Raw genomic sequence first — 24,549 nt, 5'->3', positions numbered from 1 at the left:
GAAGTAAACAATAAGGACCTATAATATTATTAAGTTCTTACTAAGGAGAGCTTAAGTTCTTCACTGATTGGCAGTAGTTGTCATTGCACATCAGGAAATCTAGCCTAATGTTTCAGCCCAAAATCTTTATGTATATGGTTTGAAAAAGGTGACAAAGGAATTCCACAAGTCAGATGCCCTGGATCACTTGCTTACCATTCATCTTTGAGTTCTATCAGAAGGATGGAAATAAATCATTGAGCAGTAATGACTCAATAAGATGTCAGAAAAAATATGAATTTACTGATATCTAGAGTAATCACTTCAGTAGGAGCCATCTGCTGCTGCTTAGCAGTGACAAAGATTAGTTTGCTGAAGTAAGATGTAGTGGAGAATCCTTAATTGCTATATGCTTAATAAAATATTGCTGTAGTAAGGTGTTTATTCTTACCAGAGTATATAAAAGCCTTGAGCATTTTGGGAATTTTTTTTTTTTTCCTCATGCTATAATTTAGGATAGTCCTAAAAAGCAGACAGATAATATAGTAAAATAAAGCACCTGTCATGCCACGTAGGGACACTGTGATTATTTTCACATGACCAAGATAAAAAAAACCTCCACCCCAAGCCACCTCAAAACCAATTTTACTTTTTATCAAAGCATGTGAGAACACTGCAGAATAGCATGAGGAAAAATATGATGCCTGCTGGAAAAGAAGTAGTGTAGAACACAACTGTGAAGAATCAAAAATAAATGGTATCAGTATACATTTGCTCCAGTATTGACCTCAGATGTTGCTAAAACCTTTGTAAGAAAATCTTTTCCTGCTTGAATAACTGTCACTGAGCTCAGAAGACTTATTTTCTTACTCCTGTGATATGTTTCTGGTGCTTGCTGCTATTGCCAGCTGTGAAAGCAATTTTGTTTGCTTTCAGAACTGCAGTAAGTTTCAGGTATGCTCACTTGTAGTGCAGGTAGATATTGATTCTAACAAGTGCAATATTCAGATCTCTTTTCCTTTTTTTTAAATCAAGTCACTGCAATAAGAATTTTATTTATGTACATACTATCTTATATAAATATACTTTGTGTTTTGGATGGCAGGTAAAGAAAGTTATTGTTTACTTGGGTAGAGATAAAACAATGCAACTGCTAGAAGAGCTGGTGAGTGAACTTCAGCTTACAGATCCTGTCAGTTCAGGAGTCACACATATGGATAATCCACCATATTACCGCATTACTTCCAGTTACAAAATACCCTCTGTCACTTCAGGTGAGATTTTATGAACTTAAACTTTTATTATTGCCAATGATAAACATGCTATTAGCAATCAGTTGTAATATTGGAGTTCATCTGTAAATTTTCAATAGGATTACGATGTACTGTTTCTAAAAATAAATTCATGTACAAAGTTTGCTTTACAAGATCTGCAGGTTTTTTATGTACCCAGAGTCCTTATTAAAGAACATCTGATAGGTTCACAAGGAGCAGGTTTGTATTAATATGTGTTAGACTTTGTATATGTTCAGATCTTGCACTGTTTACCCTCACTGTATCACTCTTATGTCAATTCAGTTAAACAGCTGGGAAAATGTACATAGTTTTAAATCTATGTAAGTTGTTATATTTTAAGTTCTGTTACAGACACAAGCTGCATCTGTAGAATTTATTCAAGTACACTTACTTAGGAGAATTTATTTAGAAATTATTAACAAATAACAATAGATCAATCATCAAAAAACCCCCCACTGAAAATAAAGTGCTGAAAAACCTGGGGAAAATCTGTCTGGTCCTCATGAAGCATCTTTTGAAGTGAGCCACAGAAGACATGGATGGGAGAGTATCTAAGCAAGGACTTTAACTTTTGTGCTGCAGAGCTGTCAGTGTTATGAAGCAGCCTGGGCCTATCACAGAGGGATTATGTAGATCACAAGATGGATGCATTGACCACTTGTTCATGGAAGTGTTTAAAAAGTATGAAAAAACCCTATGGTCATCTTGCACTTAAGTGTAGTTGAGAGTAGCAAAATATGTGGGGAAGGTGAGAAACTATTTCTGATTGTGTTTATCTATTCAGTGTGATGCTTGGATGTTTCTCTTAAAAAGAAGTAGATACAAGCTTTGCTCCAGGCTGTTAGATTTTAATCCCTAATCTCTTTGTGGTTTGAATTAACTGTATACCGAAGTCCAACTACATTTTACGGATTACTATGATGTATAGCATCCAGGAAAGAAAAAAAAATGGGTCTCTAAATCCTGCTTCAAAAACGGGCCTTTCTACTTAATTTACCTTAAAGACTCAGAAATTCCTGGAAAGGATTGATTTTTTTCCTGTTAGTGAAATTATGGTAGCAGCTCAGAATATTCTAGTCTAAACAACAGTTTTCTTTTGCATGTGAAAGTAATTTCTGTGGCTCAGTTTGTATTTGTGCAAGTTGCTGATGTTTAAACCTGGTTAGGGCTTTTGGCATGGACAATAAATAAGGGTCATCGTGTAGTGCTTAAGGCTGCTTTTCTTTTTTGTTGACCAATCCTTTTATTTATCCACAATTCACAGGTACCACTTCTAGTAGCAATACAATGGTAGCTCCCACAGATGGCAACCCTGACAGTAAACATATAAAAGACAATATTGAAGAGAAGTAAGTATCTCCTCAAAGAGCAGTTATTAGTTGAATTACAGGCATTCCTGGTAGGTACCATAAATACTTGCATCTCAATGGCTCCAGGTATTTCTACATTGCAGGAAATATATGACTGTAAATTTTATAAGTTTTAAACAACAGAACTGGAATACTATTTGGGATTAACAGTAGCAGCCTCAATTGTAATTTGAACTCAAAAAGCTGTAGAGGAAGCTGAGTAAACTAAGGGACCAATCCAGATCAGGCTTTGTCTTGCTATAGCTGTGTTGTTATTGATGCCTGAATTAGCTTCCTATTATACTGGATTGTATATGTTTATGTAAGAAAAATTATACTGCAGAAGGATATGGATACATCAAGGGCAGATGATACTACTTTAGCAATGTAGCCAATTTGCAAACTGGTTTCCTAGCTCACCAGAAATCAACAGTACCCATGTGTTGAAAGCTACTTTGTGCTCCCAGTTTAGGGTATTGGCATGCCTGGTATCTGATCCTTTCCAGCTAGCTTTAAAATAGATGCCTCCCTCCCCAGTTTTTGAGTTGCTTAAGAACAGTCTTTTGGAGAAACTTGCCAGACAGTGGTACTGGTGTGAGGGTGGTGGAAAGCAAACATAGACTTAGTCAGCATGTGGACTCAGAGCTCAGCAGTAGCTGACTGTGGGCATGCTCTCATTTTCTGTTAAATATGAGATAGCTAACTTTAAAGTGAAAAGAAAGTAGGGATTCTATAATTAGCATGAGAAAAAGTGTGCGCAAGAAAAAATGCACACATGCCATTACTGTAGAGTATCTACTGTGTGGTAAATTCACAAACCAATCTATTTTGTGATGACTTGTTTGAGAGCCTAGTGATTATATTTCTAATATAATTTCCCAGTTGAACACTTATTTTCTTCCCTAGGATAATGATGTCAATACAGTTAGATTAGTAAATATATTACTAGAAACAAGCCCAATACTTCAGTTAAATTGAGGGGTGGGGTGGGTGCTGTGTGGAAATAAATCACTGAACTATGGAATCTGAGGTGTCATTCAGAATTCAGCCTAAGAAGACACAGACAAGTATTTGGCTTCTATAGGGGCTGGGTGTTAAAAGAAACTTGTAAAGTAATGAAGACAGTTTTGAAAGTCTGCAATTTTTGGCATGTGCTGTAGAGTTGTCTAACACCTCCCCAGGGTATATGCTTTTTGATAAGCTATACCATGTATATCTTGGACTTGCCAGGAGGAGAGAATTTTAGAAACTTATGTAGAAACAGATTGGAAATTGTGCTTTTAGCACTCTCATTTCTCTGATTTCTTTATAGTTTATCAGGTTAGCAAAGATCTTGGACTCTGTGTGTGTGTATATGTTTGTGCCAGATCAAATAGAGATTTCATTATTTTCCTCAGGAGTGAGAAGACCTTACTTACGTATAATGGTAACAAGTATTTTCATGTGCTTAAATGTTAATGAAATGATCAAACAGAAGTATAATTTGTAGTGGATTATCTCCTTGAATCCCCTTATGTGGCATTGCCATGGGAGGTGTGTCTTAACAGCTGAGATGCTTTGGTATCATATTGTCTTTGTAAGATGAAATATTTTTGCTTTACAGTTTTATTGACATACAGTTTTACTGAGAGACCCTGTTTAATTTTTGTCACAGAATGTCAGTTACTAGTGCTGCTTTATTTGTTCTTACAGTTATGTGCATTTAGACATCTACAGCGGGTTGAACAGCAACTTAAACCGCCAGCACCACAGACTAGAATCTCGCTACAGCAGCAGCTCTGGAGGATCATACGAAGAGGAAAAAAGTAATATTTTTATTTAAAAGTATTTATACATATAGAAAACAAAATTTTCATAAGTTTTGCTGAGGGTTGTGGAACATGAGAAAATAGACATTATCAGTGGTTTTTACATGAGCCTATCAAAAATACAGTTTTTCACATTCCTCAGTCTTAGTACTGTTATTGAAGTCTAGCATATATTTGATTACAATAGAATGTCCAAAGAAGATAATACACATTCTTGCCTTACCTTGTCCTCTGGAATGAGTTGTGGACATTTTCCAAAATGAAGTGGGTTTACTCTGTTTTCTTTGCCAGTATCAACACTATAGATAGGCAGAAGAAACAGGAGGAAGATGCGATGAATGAAGAAAAAGATGATAGAAAATAAGTTTTAAAAAAAATTTAGAAGTACTTGTGCTTTTAAATGATAGCAGTCCTTGGCCTGTTTAAAAAAATGGTACAAAACTTTTTGAGAAGCCATAGCAAAGGAAAATATAGTGGGTGAAAGAAGATCTTGTGTACCTCTAATTTTTAAGCTTGCTTTGAAAATGTGGTTTGGGGTGGTTTTTTTGTGATCTATGGTCTCTTTTTTCTGAGGTGCAGAGGTAAGTAAAGAGGTAGAAATTTCTCCTGAAACTCCATATGCTTTTGGAGACTTTCCTTTAATGGAGGCTTATTAACTGTGGCTACTTTTGTAGCAGTGCCTAAGATAGAAAATCATCATGACAATGCTAGGGAAAGCTAAACAGGTCATGTAATCAGTCAAAAATGAGGACAGTGTTCAGACAGTAAATAATGTGTTACATTAGTGGGTTCTGTGTGCTTTGTTGGAGTACTCATTTGACTGAAACTCTTGTTTCAGCTAACAACCTGTTAGTAATTAAAATTACTTCATAGTTTAACCCTGCATGGGATTATCAGATATATTTCAGTCTGATCCAGATCATCATAGTGCTTCCATAGACTGTCTTCTTAGGTTTCACTCAGTTTTTTTGACAATTGATTTTACTATCAGTTAAATTGTTTGGATATGGTACAGCACGTGATACAGTACTGCCTTTTCCTTACCTTTCTTGTACTACTGAACAACAGGATATAAATTTCTGCATTTTGAGCATTACGTTGTCAGTATGGAGCTCAGTGTGTCCAATGCTGTACTGAAGCAACAGAATCCATTAGAATCTCCTTATGCACTCCTTAATGACTTATTCTGTGCAGACCATAATGGTTAGAGTGAATATGTGGTTCATATTGCCTCTTTCAAGACAGTGGAACATAATGTGCTCTACAGAGTTTGTCATAAAGGCTGGGCATTCTGATGCATGTCTGTTAAACTTTGGATCAGTAACAGGTTGGTAGACCTTCTGGGCAGCCAGTGTGTTTATTACTGCTTGGATGGGTGATATCCAGTATTATAGTCGTGGTCGTTTTCATCTTTGTGTGCTATTCGTGATAGCAACACTGAGTATCCTGAAACAGATGATAATTCACATGTTCCATCAGTAAGAAGTTTGTCACTTCCAGTCAGGAAGGTGATAATGAGCTGATTGATACATGTGTGAACTTCTGAAACTTTCTACAGATACATTTTCAGAAGGACAACTGGTAGAATCACTGAAACACTGAACTGTTGAGGCAGTCTCCTTACTTGTTTCTAGCCTTAACTGATCATTCTGAAGTCCAAGACATCTCATTTAAAACCAGAAAAATATTTTGTATGTGTGACACAGTATATTCTCATACCAAATAGCTGATGTGTTTATTCCACTTTTGAAGCTTGCTTAATCAAAAGCTAAATGCCTTTCTGTGTTTTCTTGACAAATTTACTGATTTTCTGAGCAGTTACTTTTGTCAAGCAGTGGAATTGGGCTGTGCTGTTGTAAAGGTGGCAAGTTCTGAGTTAGCCCACGTATCTGTATCAGGCCAGTGTCATCTGACACGTAGAACTGGTGGATTTTTGCTAGCAAGACCTGTACAGTGGTGCTCTTGAGAAATAGCTTGCTCTTGAGAATTAGCCTATAATGAAATGCAGCTCTTCAAAATGAGCTCAGTATGATCCTGGGACCCAGCCTTAACTCCCAGTCTGACATGAGGTTAAAATTCAAGGAAATTATATTAGATCACTTCGCCTTTTATTTTCCTCGTGTGTGCACATGTTCCCTATGTGAATCCATTGTTTTTAGGAAACTGTTCGACTAAATCTTACTCTGTTATGTGTGTGGCTTCTGTAGAATCATCCTTATGCTAAAATAAATAACCACTAATTTTTTTAATTAAACTTTGTGTCACAACTACTGCTGTTTATGTCTGGTTCCCCCTCCTCCCCACTCTCAGATCTCAGCTTTTCAGCTCAGCTTTTCTCAGAATTTAAAAATATTTCTTTAGAAGACTATATAATACAGAATATTTTTTCTGGTTTAATTATCTATTGTGTTAGGTGATTCAATGCCTCTGTATTCAAACTGGCGGTTGAAGGTAATGGAGCACAATCAAGGAGAGCCTTTACCTTTTCCACCTACTGGAGGTTGCTGGTCACCACTGGTGGATTACTTGCCTGAAACTTCTCCTCCGTGCATGTCACTTCACAGGTAACTGTGTTAACAGTGCTGATGGCAACTCCTGACATTTTCATTTGTATTGCACAAATATAGTAAATTAAAGACAATAGATTTAAAGAAAGTAGATAGTACCTTTGTTTTCTGCAGTTTTATTCACAGGTCTAGAAGTTTAAGATTTCTCAGCCTTTTAATTTGGAAGACTGAAGTTTTTCCATCTTCATTATGAGCATTCATCTTTTCCCTTATAATAGATCTTTGTGGATGTATGTAGATTTAAGAAAGAAATATGATTAGTAGCATGTTAAGTTCTTTGCAGCTCTTCATAAAGTTCATGTTATGTTCTTCTAAAAAATGATTTTTTTGGTTTTAGATGCAATATAGCAGTGATCCTTTTGACTGACTTGATAGTTGACCACAGTGTAAAGGTGGAATGGGGAGGATACTTGCATCTTTTGCTTCATGCAATTTTTATAGGTAAATAAATTCTTACAGGAATATGTCTAGTCACTTAGGAATTGTAGCTAATTATGTAGCTGTTCTTTTCCACATGTCAGTTAATGTTTGCCATAGTATTGAAATCTCATTAATTTGTTAATATTTACAGTATTTTAAAGAATCAATTAAATGTCTTTCAGCTTGATTAATATTAATATAATTAAAAGGGGTTTTGGAGTCGTTTAAATGCACTTTGTTGGAGCCACTTTTACATCTTTCTCCTTGTAGAAGACACAGTAAAATTCAATTTTTTTTTTCTGTTTCTCTGTGTAGTAGTTTTCATCCAGATCACAGATTAAATTCTTACTGCTGTGTGAGAAACAAGAGGATATATTCATGTTTAAACTGTATGCTTCTGTTTTTATATTGAAACACTGAAAAAACACTGTTTAGTGAATTAGGTATCTATTATTTGGTAAAGTGTAACAGATGTTTGAATACTACTCAGTGAGAATGTAATAAAGCTTTTCTGTTTTCTTTTTTGTGTTAGGTTTTGACCACTGTCATGCTGAAGTCTATGAGCATTGTAAACGACTGCTTTTGCATCTACTGATAGTGATGGGATCTGGCAGTAATGTTCAGTCTGTTGCTTCTGTCCTACTCAGAAACAAAGAGTTCAATGAGTCCAGGGTGCTAACTGTCAAGCAAACGACCCATTTAGATTATACTTTCACAGGTATGCTTTAGATTGAAAAGTGTTGCTTGTTAAAATGACATGGAAAATTATCTTTTCTTCTAGACATTATTAAAATCTGTTATTTGTAATATTTTTCTGAGGCCTTGGCATTAGAATGTATTTCTTCAGATTTTAATTAAGTCAGAATGAATATGGTTCACATTGGCTCTTTGTGCTCAGTCGTTGGAGTAGGGAGCCCGGTTGAATGAAAGTAGAAAGTAGTAGCAGAAAACACAGAGGGAGCTCTGTGTTTCAGATCTGTAATACAGCAGTTTTTATGATGCCCTCGAAATCAAAACCCAAGAAGATACATCTCTTATGTGTTTATAAGCAACTTTAAATTTCTGACTTTTGTCAGCTGTAATTGCATTGTTCAATAGGCTATCAGAATACTCTTTTGAGATACTACCTTTTAATATTCACCTTAACATTGCAATATTGTAATTATACAGTTTATAAAGGAATATTTTGATGGTGTGAGCCTATTGTAGTTTCTAAAGAAGTGTGAAATAGTTCAATTTTTTGAAACCTAGTATTTCATATTACTTCAGTAGGTGGCAGCATATTGCTATACAATCTGTTTAGTTTTGATCACATCAAAAGTGGTTTTGTCACTAACAGAAATATTCATCTGTTTTGTGAATTTGATACTCAAAGCAATGAGAATTAAAAAGTGAGTATAGTGGAAGAATTCTTTTATGTAAACGTATTTGCAGAACTTTACCGATGCACCTATATGGTGACTATTTACAGGTCTGTCTAAGTTGGACACAGTATTTAGCTATTATTAAAACAGAAATGTCTGATAGAAACTAGAATAAGATCAGAATCAAACATTTCTAGCTGCTGATTAAGAGAAGGTGATTACAGGTATGCATGCCTAGCACAAGGTCAGATGAACTGATGTTAAATTTTATTTGAACCTGCTAATACCCTGTGGCTTTGCAGAGTGAAAATTTGTGGTGGATGTCAGTGAGTCTTAAGCTTATGCACAGTTGTTACAGTCAGATATTTGTGACCCACCTTCCTTGCCAATTTATATTCTCCCAGCACCTCATAGATACTGCAGTTGTATTTTATTGCCACGTGGTTCTTTACATGGAGAGAAAAATGCAGCAGCAGCAAGATTAAGCTAAGTTCAGAGAAACTTTGTGCAGCCAGAGGGGATCTGCTTAGCACTGATTCACTAGCTAATACTTAGCATTCACTGATTTGAAGTGCTGTCAGTTATGCTGGGACTGAGTTTTTACAAAAAAAGCTATCTGCGCATTATTAGGCAGTAGTTGATATCATTTGTCTCAATAAGATGAGATGCCTCAGAGGCTGCTGAGCTGTTATACTACCAATACAAAATCAAATATAATACAGTGGTTTTAAAAAGGGATCTGTCAGTTCCTTATTAAGGGTACAGTCATGTGAAGACTTCGCATATATCAGACTTGTTGATTTCATTGAAATTATTACATCCATTAAATTATTCTTATTACATTTGCTAAGTTACCAATTTTTATGTATTTAATATTAACTGTCAAGAGCGCATAATCATCTTATTTTAATTTCAGCAGGTGTTCATGATTTTATACCTGATTACCAGCCCTCCCCAATGACAGACTCAGGGCTTAGTTCAAGTTCTACCTCTTCTAGCATCAGTTTAGGAAACACAAGTGCTGCCATTTCTCATCTGCACACCACAATCCTCAATGACGTTGACATTTCAGTAGAGCAGGATGAAAAAGTGAAAACCCTCATAGAATTTATTACCTCAAGGTAAGATTTCAATTTTCATTTTTATCAAGACATATTTTTGTCTCTGCATTATCACCAGTAAGAGATAGTTTAATACTGAAGTGATTTTATATGATACAGCCTATAAACAACTCTAACTTTCTAACAGTTTCAGAGAATTTTGGCCACCCTTTCATGTCCTGTTTAAAAGTCCTTTGCCATGTTCTACACAGGTCTGTTATTTTTGCTTGGCACACAGTTTATAGAATTCCCTTTTCCATCTAAAGGATTAAGGCTGGAATACATAAAGATGATAAGGGATCTGCAGGATTTGTTTGGAGTTTATGGATTACCTAGTAGTAGAGACCTGGCTATTCAAAAACTAAAAATTTGTGGCAAAGAACATCTGTAAAACCATCAACACTTATGCCATTTGTTTGGTAGTTTATATAAAGCTCTCAAGATTGTGTAAATCTGAAATCCCACGTTTCTCAAGGCTTATGATTACTTACGCTTTACATGAGCCTAAATGTAGAATAGCATGATGTATTGATGGGAGGAAAGGAGGTTGTTTTAAGTTGTACTGGTTCTTTATTAAATAAATAAATAATATCTAACAGAGAATTCTCTGTTAGTTATGCTGTTATTTCAGTTGTATCTGATACATTGCTTTTCACCTTGTCTTGTATATTTTTGTACAATACTGGGAAGCTGTCAAACTTCTTTTGCATTGGTGTCTGCAGTTCTAAATGGTTTCTTTCCTGCAGTAAATAGATTCTTTTGCAGTTAACCTTAAAGTTAAAATGACATTTAGATAATATTGATGAAAAAGACTTCTATATTCTGTTTACTCTATCTTTATATTTTTAGGAAAAGAGGCCCACTTTGGAATCATGAAGATGTTTCGGCCAAGAACCCTAATATAAAAAGTGCTGAACAGTTAACTGTGTTTTTAAAGCATGTGTTATCTATATTTAAACAGTCTAGCTCAGGTAGGTTAGAAAACAGTCAGTGCATGATGGAATGTCCAAGTCTGCGAACTAAATTAATTTTTTTGAATGCCTGTAGATTTGCAGGTTATCTATAAAATCACTCTAGGTGATCACTTACTGCTTCTAAATAATGGATTTTTCTTGTGTATTGCACACTTCATGTTTCTGTTATGACAGATTTAAATACAATCTTTTAGGAATGAGATATCTAATTAATTTATTGTGACACTTACTAGTCAAATCATAAATCTTTTATACTCTGCAAGTCTCTCCAGTGTTAAATATTATGGAATACAAGTTTATATGCATGGAAAGATTTTTAAGAGTAATACTCCTTTGAGAAAAATTTAGAAGTTGAGAGTATTTTAAAGTTAATGACGACTTTGGCAATTTACTCTTCATTGAATTCACATGGTTTTGGTTTTTATGAAGCATTATGTTGCTTGAGTGTTTATTTGCTCTTATAGGAGGACTTCAATTGGAACATCGTCTCAGTGAAGTTGCTTTGCAAACTGCGCTTTCATGCTCTTCTCGACATTATGCTGGGAGGTCCTTTCAGATTTTCAGAGCTCTGAAGCAGCCTCTTACTGCATCTACACTTTCTGATGTTCTCTCCAGACTAGTAGAAACTGTGGGAGATGCAGGAGAAGAAGCTCAGGTATTTGAACTTTTCCCCCCACTTTACAAGAAAGCTAAGTCTGTCTAAATAACACAGTTGCGTTATTATTTTAATGACAGTAAGACTTAAAACCATTTCTTTTTCAGTGGGTTTTTATTTTTAAATAAAGATACTTCAAATTTCAAAACAAAAAATCGTGATACTTTCTGAATTTTCACATAGTGAAATGATGAAAAGGTGAGCTGTGCACATTGTCTTCTGCAGCAATAGCAACTTTCAGAGAATTTGATATATCTCTTTCCTGAAAACACCTTCTCTTCCATAGCTAGAGAATCCTGAGATCAGCCATGTGAAAAAATAATTTAGGTGTTCTTTTATTATTAACCTGATAAAGTGTTAACAGCCATCTGACTTACTGTCATTATACATCTAAAAGTGGATCTAATTTTTAATGTTGCAAAATGAGAGTCTAAATGACTCCATCCATCCTTCAGTCCATTCTTAAAAATAGTGCAAACCAGAATGAATTCTGTGAATATTTAGAAATGAATTAAAGTTTTCCCTGACTTGAAGCTATGCTGCTAACTTGAGCTGTCTCATTAGGATTGCGTTCTAATTGAAGCATGAAATAATAATTTATTTACTGATACTGATTTTATATTTTTTATCGCTAATTAGTAGATTTTCTGTTATCTTCCTTGTGCCTATTGCATAATATATAATGACCTGTGGCTTTCCCCAGGGTTTTGTCATAGAACTGCTTCTGACCTTAGAGTCTGCTATTGATACATTGGCTGAAACCATGAAGCATTATGATCTACTTTCTGCCCTTTCTCAGTAAGTTATTTTATGAGTCAAGCTACATTACATGTATTTATACACATGAATTATTAAATATCTGTATTAAAAGGGGAATGAAATAATTTCTTGTTGTCTTTGCAGAATAGTTGTATCTTTATAGCAAAATTGCTTGCTCTTTTATGTTTATCGTTCTGTGTCAAGCAAAACTCATAAGAATCTAGATTTTCTGAAAAAGATCTCTGCTACCATTTCAACTTACCCTCTTGGGTCCAATTTAAAAAACAAAAAAGGTGTTCAAGATGTTCCTTGTGGCTCAGTTCTGAAATGTTGTCAATTCTTCTGAAACTTCTCAAAAATAAAGGCACTGAGTACATTTACAACTTTTTTAATCAGGTTCTACTGACCTTGAACAATAAAGTAATTTAATTAAAGTAAATTCAAGGGGGGGTGTCTTGTTTTTACATCTTATTTCATGTATAATGAAGGTAAAAGCTAATTTAAGATAATTTAAGGTTCACAGATGAAAACTCCTGTATTGCAACAAATTCTTTTAATCCAATATTAATACAGAAGATATTACTTCAGTTACAGCAAATATTAGTCTGTTTTAGGCCTCAGATTTGTTGTCCATGTATGAGAGAAGTGTAACTGAACAGTCTTGAGTCATTTGTCTGTCCCATTACAGTCTGAGTGGTTAGCTCAATGACTTTTTATCAAACAGAAAAAATGCCTGAATGTACAGACATCTTTATTTGTTTGACTTAATGGCAAAGTTTTTTAAAATGTTGAGATTTCTAGGAATACATTCAATTTTTCAGTATCGGAACTGGAAGGTGTTAGTTTTACTAGGTCAGATGTTTCAGAGAAATATATAGTAATAAATAAATAATTTCATTTACTAATTCATTAATTTCTCTACCTTTATCACATCTATAAGTAAGTTGGAATGCTAGATCTTCATTTACAGATAATCTTTTACGTGCTATAGGCTAATTTTTCTGCTTTTACTGAATTCTTATGGAACTATTTTGATGTTCTGGGATTATAACAAATAGATCTGGGAGCAGAGATAGTGGAATGCCACAGTTTTGTCCTTATGCTGTAAGGATATTTTATTCATATGTAGAAATTCTCTATTTTTGTATTATAATACTCTTACTCTTAAGTGATGGAAATGGAGTACTCATTGTGTGTGTATATATGTGATTAGTGTAACACCTTTTTGCTTTCTTCCCTTTTTCTAAACTGTATATTATTAAAGTATTTTGCATGTAGTAATATGTAATATTGATCTTTATTTTAGAACCTCGTACCATGATTCTGTAATGGGAAACAAGTATGCAGCTAATAGGAAAAGCACTGGACAGATAAATCTAAGCACAAGTCCCATTAATAGTGGCAGTTGTTTGGGGTACTACAGCAGTAATACAAGGAGTAATTCTTTGAGACTGAATTTAGTCAATGAACGGAGAGGTGACCGTCGACGAAGCAACACACTGGATATAATGGATGGAAGAATAAATCATGGTGGAAGTTTGGCCAGGACTAGAAGCCTTTCCTCCCTGAGAGAGGGAGGGGTGTATGATGTGCAGCCCACTACTGACCCTGTCAACTTGATGGCCACCATATTTTGGATTGCAGCTTCGTTGCTAGAGTCAGATTATGAGTATGAATACCTTTTGGCTCTCAAGTTACTCAACAAGCTTCTTATTCACTTGCCTCTGGATAAATCAGAGAGTCGGGAAAAGATAGAAAAGGTGCAGAATAAACTGAAATGGAATAACTTTCCAGGCCTTCAGCAGCTCTTCCTAAAAGGGTTTACTTCAGCATCTACTCAAGAAATGACAGTTCATCTCCTCAGTAAACTCATCACAATTTCCAGGCATGCTTTGGTGGATCCTTCTCAGTTAGCAGGTATTTTTATTAAAAGTATGTGTAATGAAAACATTTTTTCTTCAAATTATGTGTAATCAAAATCAGTAATAGTCATGCATTTGTCTTAAAAAACCCCCCAACCTTCAGTTAAATGTTTTTTGCAGTTGTCGATATTATAGTGTTATATAGTGGGAATACATTACAGTCTATGATTATCTGCCAAGAAATACTGCATGTAAACTGTATCTGTTGACTATTAACTTACTTTAAAATTGCTTACAAGTGAGTTTTAAAAGCACATGTATTATTTTTCATTATTATTCTAACTAGCTCAATTAGTACTATTTCAAACATTTAAACATTTTAGAAAAAATCTGACTGTACTGCCTAAAGCTATCCAGTTTCATGAGTTTTGCTTAATTGGTCTGGTGATAATTTTTTCATCTTATGCATATTTATACCCAGCACAGACACATTTATATAGATTTTGCATACATACACAGTTAGTTACATGTATGTGTATATATAATTTTTTTATCTGTGTGAATGTATGTGTCATGTTGTAAAGGTTCTTAAATACCGGATAACTCCATATTAAATTAAGTGATATTAAGAATCTTTAGGTCTCATATAACTGTGTTTATGTATGTATTTAGGATTTCCTCTAAACATCTTGTGTCTGCTTCCTCATCTGATCCAACATTTTGATAACCCAACTCAGTTTTGTAAAGAAACAGCTGACAGGATAGCAAAGGTACGTAAAGTGATGCTTGGAGAGGTATCCAGGAGTTTATACCAGCATTGTTTCTGTATTTTTCTGCTCCCATACATAATACTTTTATGTGATTCTAATAGTAATATAGAAATAACTATAAAAGGTTGTATTTTAAAGATGTGATCCAGTCCTAATTTATATAGTTGGACCTCGTATCAATGCCTGGGTTTTTCTTTGTCAATGAAAAGACTTGTTTAGCTTGTTCAATGAAATTTTGATGTAAAGAACAAATTTCCTTATTAATGATATCAACTACATTTTCTATTTGTCTTGATTTTTCAGTTTATATTTTTAAAGGTAAACTTAAAAAATTTTTAAGCACACTTCCTAATTTACTTATGAGAAGGAAGTGATCCTTACTCTTTGGACTGGTAGGTAGAGAAGAGAAGGTAGTATGTTTTTTCTGTTACTTGCACACAGTGATTAACCTTGGAATATTTCTGAACTGTAGTACCTGTTAAAGCTGGACAAGGTATACACCAACAGTCTCCAGCCAGACTAGTAGTATGCTGGCCTCTGCATTTTAAGGAAGAATGCGGAAAGGGGAATGAGAAGGTGCTGCCTGTCATAGGAGATGCAGTCATAGCCCTCAGGCTGCCCAGACTGTGATACATAAATCACTTAACTTTGTGCAGGCCATCTCAAAGGAGTACATGCCTGATGTAAATCCAAAAATTACTGCTGTCCCTTAAATACTTGCACTACTACCTAGGGACACTAGCTGAGGTAAGCTTGCTATGAGTAGTAAATGACCTTGGAGCATGGATGCCACCATCATTCAACAGAATGTTGACAGACAAATTTCAACAGAAACTGTAGGCGTTGCTTGTGTGATTAGTTCAATTTCAGTTATTAGAAAACAGAGTGAAATCTGGGAAAGGTGCATAATGACTTGTGAATACTTAGGTTAAAAATTTGTCATTTCTAATATAATTAAATACTCTTTTGCTTTTCAGGTTTGTGCAGAGGAGAAATCACCAACTCTTGCCAATCTGGCTCATATGATGAGTTTATACAGTACACACAGTTATTCCAGAGACTGTTCTAACTGGATTAACGTAGTGTGTAGATATTTGCATGACTCTTTCTCAGATGCTACATTTAACCTTGTAACTTATCTTGCAGAGGTAAATTTTTAATAAAAGTGTGTCTCATGTTAGCAGTCTGTGATCAACATCACATTTACTCATTGCCAATTACTTGTTTTTTATGATTCTAATATGGGGGGGGAAGCACATCTTCCATAATGGGAGAATAATATTAAAATGTTCTAGGTTATAGAAGAGGGATGACTAATGCCATTGTGGAGTGCAGCAATTTAAATGTACCTTAAAATGATAATTCCTCTAATAAAAGATCCCTTTTTATGGTAGTAGTTTTGTAGTAGATATTTATATTCTGTACCACAATGAATAAAATGCACATACTGCCTTGGATTTAGGAAAATGTACTTACTGCAAATTTTAAGAGACCTTTTTTTAGCCAAGTACACATTTTAAGATGTCCTTATCACAACTTAAAAAATAATTTCAAAGTTCAATTTATATAATCAAAAATCATTATAGAATTCAGTATATGATCCTTCCAGCCATTCATACAGGAAAACTGCCTTTAAAATAGTACCTTGTGTGAAGAGCTTGTAGAGCTTGTCCTTGAAGTTTTGTACATTTGTACAAATTTTTTTGTACAAATATTTGTACATTTTCATGAATGACTTTTATGTGCTCATTTTTTTGTACAAATACTTGTACATTCTCATGAATGACTTTTATGTGCTCATTTTTTTCCATAAAATGGTATTTATCAGCTTTCTTTAAGGTGTAGATGTAATTGGTTTTCATACAGCTTTGAGATTTTGAATTTGTATGAACAACTCTATTTAGTTGGAAGTGTTCTGTTATTAAGTGTTTTAGATCTGTGCTAACAAATATGTCATAATTCAGGGAAAAAAATGAATTACAACAGAGAACATTGTTCTACTGCATTACTTTTTATTTAATGCTAAAACAAAGGTTTTTTTAAAATGAAGTGGTACGCTTAAGTTTCTTAAAGAGGAAAATAAATATGTATGTAGCTATATTTTAATGTTTGTTTTCACTTTTCGCTACCATTAAAGGCCCTAATTAAATTATGTATTTTTTAAAATTTTTTTTTTTAGCTTTTAGAGAAAGGATTATCCAGTATGCAACAGTCCTTACTGCAGATCATCTATAGTCTTCTGAGCCATATTGACCTATCCACAGCACCAGTGAAGCAGTTTAATTTGGAAATCATAAAAGTCATTGGTAAATATGTTCAGGTGTGTACTCTGAAACTACCTTGAATTTTTGTGGGAATTAATTTATTTCAGATATAAAAATAGTTGTTCAAAGTCAGATTCCATAGTATATTTTTTGTCCTATGTACTTAATTCATTCTATGCTTATGTAATTGTCCAGTTTGATTTACATCATGTGGGTCAAGTTAGCTGGGTGAATGCACATCTATTTACAGATACAGGCAACTCCATATATGTAGTTAGAGAAGACGGTCCTTCAGCTATTAAAATAGAAGGAAATGTTTACTGCTAAATACAACACAAATGTTTTATTTAAGTATATATGTTTTCAAAATGAAGTTTCACAGTTAAACACGTATTTAAATCACTTTCACTAATATATCTGTGAGGAACATTAAGGTGCACCTTAACAAATTTGAGTACGTTTTTTATTAAAGAAAGTCCCCTAAAGGTGAACAACAGTGTTTTGCCTTAGGTAATTTGATCCTTTGTACTTGGAACACAATTTACTGAAAACCTATTTCAGGGAAGAAGGTCTAGCATCTTGCTGAAAGATTTTGTAAAAATGCCTGGAGCATAAAACCATTTCAGTGCAAAGCAGCCTCCCCCACCTTCTCCTTTTCTTTTTTCCTGAATTCCATTATTGCCAAATCTTGTTCAGTCAAATGGTTCAATCATAATTAACCAAGAAAAGTAGTGTTCCCTGGATGTTTTGTTATTGATGGATATGTACTTTAGATATTGTGTTCCTGTCAGAGTGCATTAGGCAAAATGAAATGATTAGCATAACTATAGTTTTCATGGCCTGACGGCTGCTTGCTTTGCCTCCCACACTACTATGGAATATAATTTTAATTAGAAGATACTAGCCATCAAAATAATGGTACTATCAAAAAAATTATTGCAGAGAAGCCTATGTATTTTTGATACAATAAAACATGTTACTATAAATAACAGAAGAAAAGACCGTAATTGAATGTGTCTTGTTTAAATGTGATGCAACTAAGCTGATTTTTTTTTTTTAGTCCTCTGCAATCACAATGCATCTTAGTAAGTTTAAGTTGCTATAGGGAGATTCAAGTTTGAGACTACTTTATGTTTATGATGCATAGAAATTCAGGAGATTGTTAAAGACTCTCGTTACCCTTAAGAAGCTTATACTACTTAGAGCCTTGAAAGCCTTAATGCAAAAAACCTTAATGCATTAAAAAATATTTGAACAAACATGGCAACCTAATTAAAAAAAAATAAAGCTGATATCCTGCTAACTTCAAAAACTAGAAGATAGATCAGGTAGACATGTAACCTTTTCAGGAGTGTAAATTTTAAACCTCCCAAGGTGCTGCTTTTGGTTTAAGTCTCTTCTGTGATTTGCTCTGCAATCTGTAGTTGAAACTGCTGAATTATTTACATTACCTTAATCATCTTTTTAAGGAGAGTGCACTCAACTCGGGCTCTGCATCTTATGTTCTCATACTTTTGCCCTGGCTTTTTTAAGCACTCCATTGGTTTGATACTGTATAAAAACCTTGTAAATGTTTTTGCTTGCTCTTTTTTTTTTTAAGAACTTTGAAATGTGTGAGGAAGTACAAAGCAGTTTTGTCTGTTTCAAATTCAATTTACTCTGCTCAGAAGTGTAAAATAATTAAAGATGCCAGGAGGTGAAAGTTGTTTGGCTTTTAAATGCTATCGATTTTTATCTTCTGGGGTATGAAGGGCAGATACTCCAGTGGTAAAAAATCTAGTGAGAATACAGAGAGCGAGAGGCATGGAACAGTCTGGTATGGTTGGCACTGTGACCTGGAGCTACTGTGCCTGCCTGGCTGCACCCGAGTGCCCACTGTGGGATGACCTGGTACCTTGCTGTGCTACATTCCTGGTACTTCAAGGTCCAAAGCTGCCCACCTGTGTTAGCACCTTGCAGCCACCTGTAGAAGATTAGAGCTTTTCGGTTTGGGAATCTTGCAGTGAATCAGTGCAAAATCTTACTGTACATTAAAAATGGCTGACATTTTTGAAGTGATTGTTTTGTGATTTCTGTATGTTCTTTTTAGAGTCCATATTGGAAGGAAGCCCTTAATATTTTGAAACTGGTGGTATCTCGGTCAGCAAGCCTTGTTGTACCTAATGATATTCCAAAGTCTTATGGAAGTGACATAGGTTCTCCTGAAATCTCTTTCACAAAAATTTTTAATAATGTCTCCAAAGAGCTACCTGGGAAGACCTTAGATTTTCATTTTGATATATCAGAGGTAATTATATTTATATTTAAATTACAGTGCAGTAATGACTTTCTGTGGCAAACTCAGATTTGTTTCTGTTAGCCTTCTACATTTATATATTTTTAAATAAATATAATTTTAAAGAATGGCTGATGTTGAAGTTTTACATACACGTAATTAGAGTCATACTGAAAGATAAACTTTGTATTCGTTTTTGGTTTTGCCTTTTTTTTTCCTTTGAATGTCTGGAGATTTATTTACTAAAAGTCAGTAGGATTATTCTCAAGGGTATTTCAGCTGTGTCAGAGACCAGGCTAATGCAGCTGGCTGCTGCTTGCAGCTGAACATAGCAGACTTTCATCAAATTAAGGGTTGTGCATTCAAGGGCTGAGAGGATTAAAACCCTGTACTGCAGTTTTGGTGTGACTTTGGAAGGCAGATAAAATTTAGAAGAGAGAGTAGGGTACAGAGTATAGCAAGCTCATTGTGAAATGGACACAACTGGAGATAAACTTCCAGAAGTTAAAACCAACACCCTTACCCCCCAGTTAGGTTTCATTAGAACTGAAAATAATATATTAATACAGCTGATACTTATTCTATGTCTACAAAGGGGAGGGTAGCCAAATGACTGCAGTGTAATATAGAGATGTGAAAATTGTAGAAACTTCAAAAGTATTCAAAAGTAAGGTTTCCTGGTTGAAGCTGACCCTAGATAATGATTGGAGATACAGATGTCTTAGGAGCATTACTTAAATTGGTAAGTGAATTCCTCACTGGAAGTTTCAGTGTATGCAGATAATTGAGAGAGAAGACGAATTCTCACAGAGTTCATTGGAGTAGCATTTTCTGTCAGAAGGGCTGAATTTGATCTTTGGTTTTCGGAAGTGTGTGTGTGTTAATGAAGTTTTTGTGAAAACAATTTGTTCATGTCTGTGAATGATTCTATAAAGAAGCTTTGCACCTTTTAAACTTAGAACACAGTTGTTTTTAAAGTGTATTTTAAAAATACAACTGGATTGTGAGCTTAAAACTTGCACAATTCAAAAAGCCGTAAGTGGGCAAAATGGCAGCCTGCTGCGTAGGGTAGAATTACTCAACTTTGTATTTCCCAGTATACCGATACTCAGTGGATTAGTCATGGGCTTCACAGAATGCTTAAAAACAGACAAACCCCCCTATGTTTTATATAATACTCAATTCTGAAACCAAAGGTGTAGTCTTTACTAATATAGATTTGAATTTTAAGTAGTTAATTGTTGTCTGTTTTAGACACCAATTATTGGGAATAAGTATGGTGATCAACACAGTGCAGCTGGTAGAAACGGGAAGCCAAAAGTCATTGCTGTCACCCGGAGCACTTCTTCAACTTCATCAGGCTCGAATTCAAATGCATTAGTTCCTGTCAGTTGGAAGAGACCACAGCTATCTCAGGTACCTTGTGTCTCAAACACATTATACACACATTATAGACAGTGTTTATGAATATATTAAAAAAGTGTTGAAGTGTAATTTGAAACCTGTGTTGTGCCTTAGCAAAACAGTAAATTAATGTAGCAGAAACTAAAGCTAATACTGGTGAAAAGAAAAAATGGTAAAATTCTTTTTAGAGGATGTCAGCATGCAAGATGACTAGTTAAAAATGCAGACGTTTTACATGTTTACCTGGACTTCCAGCAGATGCCCTGTTATGTGATTTTCTTTGCTATATTTTTCAGAGAAGAACTAGGGAGAAGCTAATGAATGTGCTTTCTCTGTGTGGTCCAGAATCTGGTCTTCCCAAGAATCCTTCAGTAAGTGGTGATGGTGGTTTATTTTGGTTTTTAAAGTCCAGTAATGAGAATGCTATTTTATTTCAGGTATTGGTTAAGGTACAACAGCTGGTTTTGACAAACAATTTTTTGTTCAGCAATTCTAGTTAAAGAACTAAAAAGGTTTGGAATAATAAGTAATGAAGTACCAAGAAGTCCAGTGGGCACCGTTCTTTACTAAACAGGTTTCAAAACAGTATTTACATTCAGCCAAAACCAATATTGCCACCTCAGTGAATTTAGGTCAGTCTTACAGGGGGAGGACTATATGTTCTAAAGCAAATATAAATTACTAGAATTAATTATTAATTTTTATCTTATATGGTTATCCAAACAGTATTTTTTTTTAAGTCTTTGGACTGGACTCAAATATTTCCTCTCCAAATTAAATTAGTTAACTACTAAGGAGCTCCATTTATCAGACTAATCCTTAATACTTCCTCACAGAAGAGCAGAACTACACTGCCACTCCAGGATAGTGTGTTGTATGTCTGAGATTGCACATATGAATTTTAATTGTCTTGGCTAGGAGCAGGGATTGAAGTAGGTCTCCCCTGTTCTGAGTAAATCTCTATCTAGTCTATTATAAATAAGATGTACTTTAGAGAGAAGGGGCAGCAATAGCTGAGGACTGCAACAATGTTGATGCTGTATTGAAAATACCATAGAATACATTGAAAATGACCAGTAGATCACATGCCTTCAAATTAGCATGGCTATCAGTAGGAACAGTAGTCTTAAATGTTGAGTAAAAGTAGTCCAATGGTGTTACTTCTGTGTACGGCATAGAAAAGAACCCCGTAGGCATACTAAGCTTAATGGTGGTGATGACATTAAGAGCTTTTAAAATAAAGTGAGTAGCCTACCTTGGTTGTCATCTAGAATATTGGCTTTTATAGTGACATAGAAGTTCCTGAGGGATTGAGTGCACCCTCAGCAAGTTTGCCAATGACACCAAGCTGTGTGGTGTGGTTGACACACTGGAGGGAAGGGATGTCATCCAGAGGGACCTGAACAGGCTGGAGAGGTGGGCCCGTGTGAACCTCAGAAGTTCCACAAGGCCAAGTGCAAGGTCCTGCCCATGGGTCAGGGCAATCCCAAGCACAAATACAGGGTGGGCAATGAGTGGGTTGAGAGCAGCCCTGAGGAGAAGGACTTGGGGGTATTAGTGGATGGAGAACTGACTGTGAGCTAGCAATGTGCACTCACAGCCCAGAAAGCCAACTGTATCCTGGGCTGCATCGAGAGGTGTGACCAGCAGGTCAAGGGAGGTGATTCTGCCCCTCTACTCTGCTCTTGTGAGACGCCACCTGCAGCACTGTGTCCAGCTCTGGGGCCCCCAACATAGGAAGGACATGGAGCTGCTTGAGCAGGTCCAGAGGAGGCCATGAAGGTGATCAGGGGGCACCTCCCTTGTGAGAGGCTGAGAGAGTTGGGGTTGTTCAGCCTGGAGAAGGCTCCAGGGAGACCTTATAGCAGCCTTCCAGTACTTAAAGGGGGCTACAGGAGAGATGGGGAGGGACTCTTGATCAGGGAGTGTAGTGATAGGATATGGGTAATGGTTTTAAACTAAAAGAGGGTAGATTTAGATTAGATCTAAGGAAGAAATTCTTTACTGTGAGGGTGGTGAGGCACTGGAACAGGTTGCCCAGAGAAGCTGTGGCTGCCCCCTCCCTGGCAGTGTTCAAGGCCAGGTTGGACGGGACTTTGAGCAACCTGGTCTTGTGGAAGGTGTCCCTGCCCATGGCAGGTGGGTTGTAACTAGATGGTCTTTAAGGCCCCTTCCAACTGAAACCTTTCTATGATTGATTCTGTGATTCTTAACTGGGGAAAAATATTGATAGGAGGTGGATCTTAAATCTAGTGGAGGAGGTTAAAATTATTGAAATTAAGTGCCTAAAAGATGAAACTGAAGAGATTTTTAAAGTTCAAATGGAAATAAACAGCAGATTTTAATCTGTGAAGATTAGGTATACAGTCCTTCCACAGAAATTGTAAGGTGAAAATAATATGGTCTGTGTCATGTGGATGAATATTATGATTGATTTTTTGCTCTTAATTTTGACTAATATTGTGGTTCTGAAAATGAAAATTTGGGGATGTATTTTTCTCTTTATTTGTAGCTTTGCAATTCTCAGTTACATTAAGGCAAGAATATCACTCATTTAAAGATGTAGTTTAAAATCCAACTAGTGTTGAAAGAAATTGCAGTCTGCAATTGCACTAGTATTATCATTATAGTGGTATGCGAACTGCCACTTATGCCATTAAATTGCAGGAGGCAGGATAGCTGTCCTCTGGAGTTATGCAACTTGGAAGTTTTTATTTCTATGTTTACCCATATCTGCAGGTTGTGTTTTCTTCTAATGAAGACTTGGAAGTTGGAGATCAACAAACTAGTCTTATTTCAGCAACAGAAGAAATAATTCAAGAAGAGGAAGTGGCTGTAGAAGACAATACCAGTGAGCAGCAATTTGGAGTTTTTAAAGACTTTGACTTTTTAGATGTTGAATTGGAAGATGCAGAGGTGAGACCTTGGGATTTCTTCTGTGTATTTCCATTTGAGAATGTTTTAAAAATTAGGTTATGTTGGTGCAGTTCTAAGGAATTGACATCTCTTCTAACTAATCCTGTTGGGAAGAATTTATGACGTGATTGAACTTGCATGATAAAGAAACCTGTGTCACAAACTTTGAAGTGTTAAGTTGTTGCAAATTGTTGGGTGTTTTCTGGGGAGAAAGTTGGGATTGGGGAGGCAGGGAGGAGTCAAGTGACTTGAATCTGAAAGTGAAGTGATATGACAGTATAAGACAATGACAGAATGAACACCTGGGTATCATGCAGTAGGAAACTTATTAATGGAACAATATGTTAAGAAAATGGCGTAATCTTTTTTCCTGATATATTTCTGCATTTTGAAAACATGAAGAGAATAGCTTTCAAAGTTACAAACTGTATGCTGTACTATCTCATTATATATGATTGATTTAGTCGCCATAATTGCTTGCATTGACTTTTACATTATATTTGGCTTGTTGCAGTTCTTACATTTACTCTACTTTTCCTGTCAAAAAAGAGAGAGGGGAGGTAAACCAAAATTAAATATTGAGAAATAGTAAAGATTCTGTTAACAGTTGTTACTTGTTTGGGATAAAATAAAAGGCTTCAGATCAGAATTTGCTGAAGCTTAAAAGTATGACTGTAAAAGGACTGGGGAGAAGAAATCAAATGCTTTGTAGTTTCTTTTGGTACTTTTGTTACAGTCTATACAAAATGCTGAATTAGTAATGGAGACCCTTGCAGGTCATGAGTCAA

The 24,549-nt window shown here is 35.3% G+C and overlaps 1 protein-coding gene across 11 annotated transcripts in view; it reads left to right on the top strand.

Annotated features, from left to right (window-relative positions):
* Nucleotides 1-24,549, top strand: part of FRYL (FRY like transcription coactivator) — a 172,668-nt gene that overhangs the window by 120,286 nt on the left and 27,833 nt on the right. For 10 of the 11 annotated variants that reach the window (XM_074904767.1, XM_074904764.1, XM_074904765.1 and 7 more), the window contains 18 exons: nt 1,085-1,253; nt 2,539-2,623; nt 4,316-4,428; nt 6,845-6,995; nt 7,336-7,439; nt 7,951-8,136; nt 9,699-9,903; nt 10,732-10,853; nt 11,321-11,511; nt 12,215-12,309; nt 13,577-14,187; nt 14,805-14,902; nt 15,880-16,050; nt 17,082-17,222; nt 19,256-19,453; nt 20,696-20,857; nt 21,142-21,216; nt 23,585-23,761. In XM_074904767.1, the coding sequence (XP_074760868.1) occupies nt 1,085-1,253; nt 2,539-2,623; nt 4,316-4,428; nt 6,845-6,995; nt 7,336-7,439; nt 7,951-8,136; nt 9,699-9,903; nt 10,732-10,853; nt 11,321-11,511; nt 12,215-12,309; nt 13,577-14,187; nt 14,805-14,902; nt 15,880-16,050; nt 17,082-17,222; nt 19,256-19,453; nt 20,696-20,857; nt 21,142-21,216; nt 23,585-23,761 (3,054 nt within the window). The remainder of the gene's footprint in view (nt 1-1,084; nt 1,254-2,538; nt 2,624-4,315; nt 4,429-6,844; nt 6,996-7,335; nt 7,440-7,950; nt 8,137-9,698; nt 9,904-10,731; nt 10,854-11,320; nt 11,512-12,214; nt 12,310-13,576; nt 14,188-14,804; nt 14,903-15,879; nt 16,051-17,081; nt 17,223-19,255; nt 19,454-20,695; nt 20,858-21,141; nt 21,217-23,584; nt 23,762-24,549) is intronic. The other variant, XM_074904758.1, reaches the window with a different exon arrangement.

Source organism: Athene noctua, chromosome 4 (genome assembly GCF_965140245.1).
Source record: "Athene noctua chromosome 4, bAthNoc1.hap1.1, whole genome shotgun sequence".
Lineage (NCBI taxonomy): Eukaryota > Metazoa > Chordata > Aves > Strigiformes > Strigidae > Athene > Athene noctua.
This window is presented reverse-complemented; position numbering and strand designations above follow the sequence as displayed.